This window comes from Brassica napus, chromosome C6 (assembly GCF_020379485.1).
Source record: "Brassica napus cultivar Da-Ae chromosome C6, Da-Ae, whole genome shotgun sequence".
NCBI lineage: Eukaryota > Viridiplantae > Streptophyta > Magnoliopsida > Brassicales > Brassicaceae > Brassica > Brassica napus.
In genome coordinates, this window is record NC_063449.1 from 8,973,426 (window position 1) to 8,975,531 (window position 2,106).

Below are 2,106 nucleotides of genomic sequence, written 5' to 3' on the forward strand. Positions count from 1 at the left end.
TGCAAGACGAAAGAAGGAAGCACAAAACCATCTTGACAACTTCTAAAGCATATATGCCTTTAGCCACGATAAATCAATACTTATTTGACTCATAAATATGATAAATACTATAATTATTATACAACCTTCAACACTCCAATGTCATAATAAACTAACAGGCAACAAATAGTTATCAAAGACAAACTTATATGTCTATTGGTGATGATTATGAGGATCATCGTACAATAATTTGGCATGACCTAGAGAATCTCGGAAAGTTAAGGAGTTCTATGAAGATGTCAGATTCTCCTTTCTTTGGGGCATCATCCAAGCTTAATGTTAGCTTGTGGACAGATTCTCCTTTCTTTAGGGAATCATGCAAACTTAATGATAGTTTCTTGAGGTTTGGTGAGTTCTCCAGTAAGTAACCCACTAGTGACATCTCCAACGCCTCCCCTTTCAATGGCCTTTCTACGTCAACATGCTCTAGAGATGATAACAGATTCCAAGGTCTGGCAATAACAGTAAGGTCCACCCTGAGGTAATTTTCACTAGTTCCCTGCACATACAATACAACTGAGACACAAGTTTAAGAATAATTTACTCACAAGTTCATGAGTTTGTTAGATAATCCTCACCACGACAAGAGTTTTTAGATTCGGACAGACTTCAAGAAAGACTGGCAACATCTCCCACATGTAGCTGTCGAACCTGACACACAAGGTATATAGGTTACGAAATACCGGTAGTTGTACATATCTTGCGTAATCATATATGACCTACAAGAACAACATCAACAAAAAAGGTATTAGTGTTAATAAATGAAGTATTACATCGATAGTTGGAGAATAATTAACTAGCATTCTCTCGAGTTGATCCATGTTTTAAAAAAAAAATGTTTCAAAAACTTATTTTTTTATATTTGTTTTGAAAATATACTTTTTTGTACAACTACCAGTATTTTTTCTCTTTTTTTTATACAATTTTCAGTGTATTTTTTGTTAGTTAATAAGAATACATTGCAAAATTTTGATTGATTAAAAGTTATGAGAAATAGTCAATAACAGAAAAAAAATATTTATATTTAAAATTTAAGATGTTTTTAATATATGTGAAAATTCAAAAACATACATTTTGAACGAAGAGAAATATATAATTGGTTTAAAGTTGGAAATCAAGAAATATAGGTACCTTGAGAGTAGAGGAGGTGATGGTCAGATCTTTCACCTTAGAGATCCCAACGAGAAAATCACGAACCATATCTCTCTTTTGTATTTCATTTGCAACCTGTAGCCTCCTTTCATTTGTCAAATTAAACACAGTCTCTATATCAGCTTCTACAAGGGAATGCTGGTTCTTTATAATGAAACTCGTAGTTCCACCATCACTGATCCTCAGATACTTAAGCATGGGAGCATCAATTTCAACTATACTATCTTCCTCATAATCATCATTCGTATCCCAATAATGCAAGAAGCTCAATAGAGACTGGGAACGCACACGTAAAATGGGCATTCCATCACCGTAAATTCTATCAATACTAACGTTTTCAAGAACTGGGCATTGTGAGATTAACTTCTCTAATGCCCATCGGTTGGTATACTCAACGACGATTAAAACAATATCTTTGAGAAAAGGTAATGAAACACGCTCGGGACTAGGTAAGCTCATTCCCACGAGCCTTAGGGACACCAAGCTACTACAAGTGTAAACTGTTGGATTCATCATGAGATCCTGATCACATACTGATTACGCGTTTAAGCACACACCAATTAACCTAATGTGCCAACAATACCACAATCGAATGGTATGTCATTGTAGCATTTTAGGATCGAATCCACAGAGAACTAGAGACTTATAACACCAAGAATACACAAACCTTCCTAATCTAAGCAAACAAGAAGATAGATGATTTGTAACAAACTAATATCCTAGAAATATAAACAAGGTGATCTCAAATCCAATCAAGAAATAAGTGCAAGAATTCAATCAAATACTAAGGATGGATCCATGGTAAGGATAATTGATATAAAATGATCAAGGTTCAATCTAAAGGTGGCAACATTCAATCAATCTATCAACCTTAGGCTTAGACACAATCCTAAACAAACTCTATCCCTAGATGGA

The 2,106-nt window shown here is 34.3% G+C and overlaps 1 protein-coding gene across 1 annotated transcript; it reads right to left on the minus strand.

Moving 5' to 3' along the window:
• Positions 1 to 214: 214 nt before the first annotated feature.
• On the minus strand, positions 215 to 1,795 carry LOC106393626 (F-box/FBD/LRR-repeat protein At1g78750-like). The gene is made up of 3 exons (XM_048759611.1): positions 1,171 to 1,795; positions 618 to 758; positions 215 to 538 (listed from the first exon to the last, which is right to left on the minus strand). Exons 1-3 carry the CDS (start codon positions 1,705 to 1,707, stop codon positions 215 to 217), a joined length of 1,002 nt encoding a protein of 333 aa, XP_048615568.1. The 5' UTR covers positions 1,708 to 1,795.
• Positions 1,796 to 2,106: the final 311 nt, after the last annotated feature.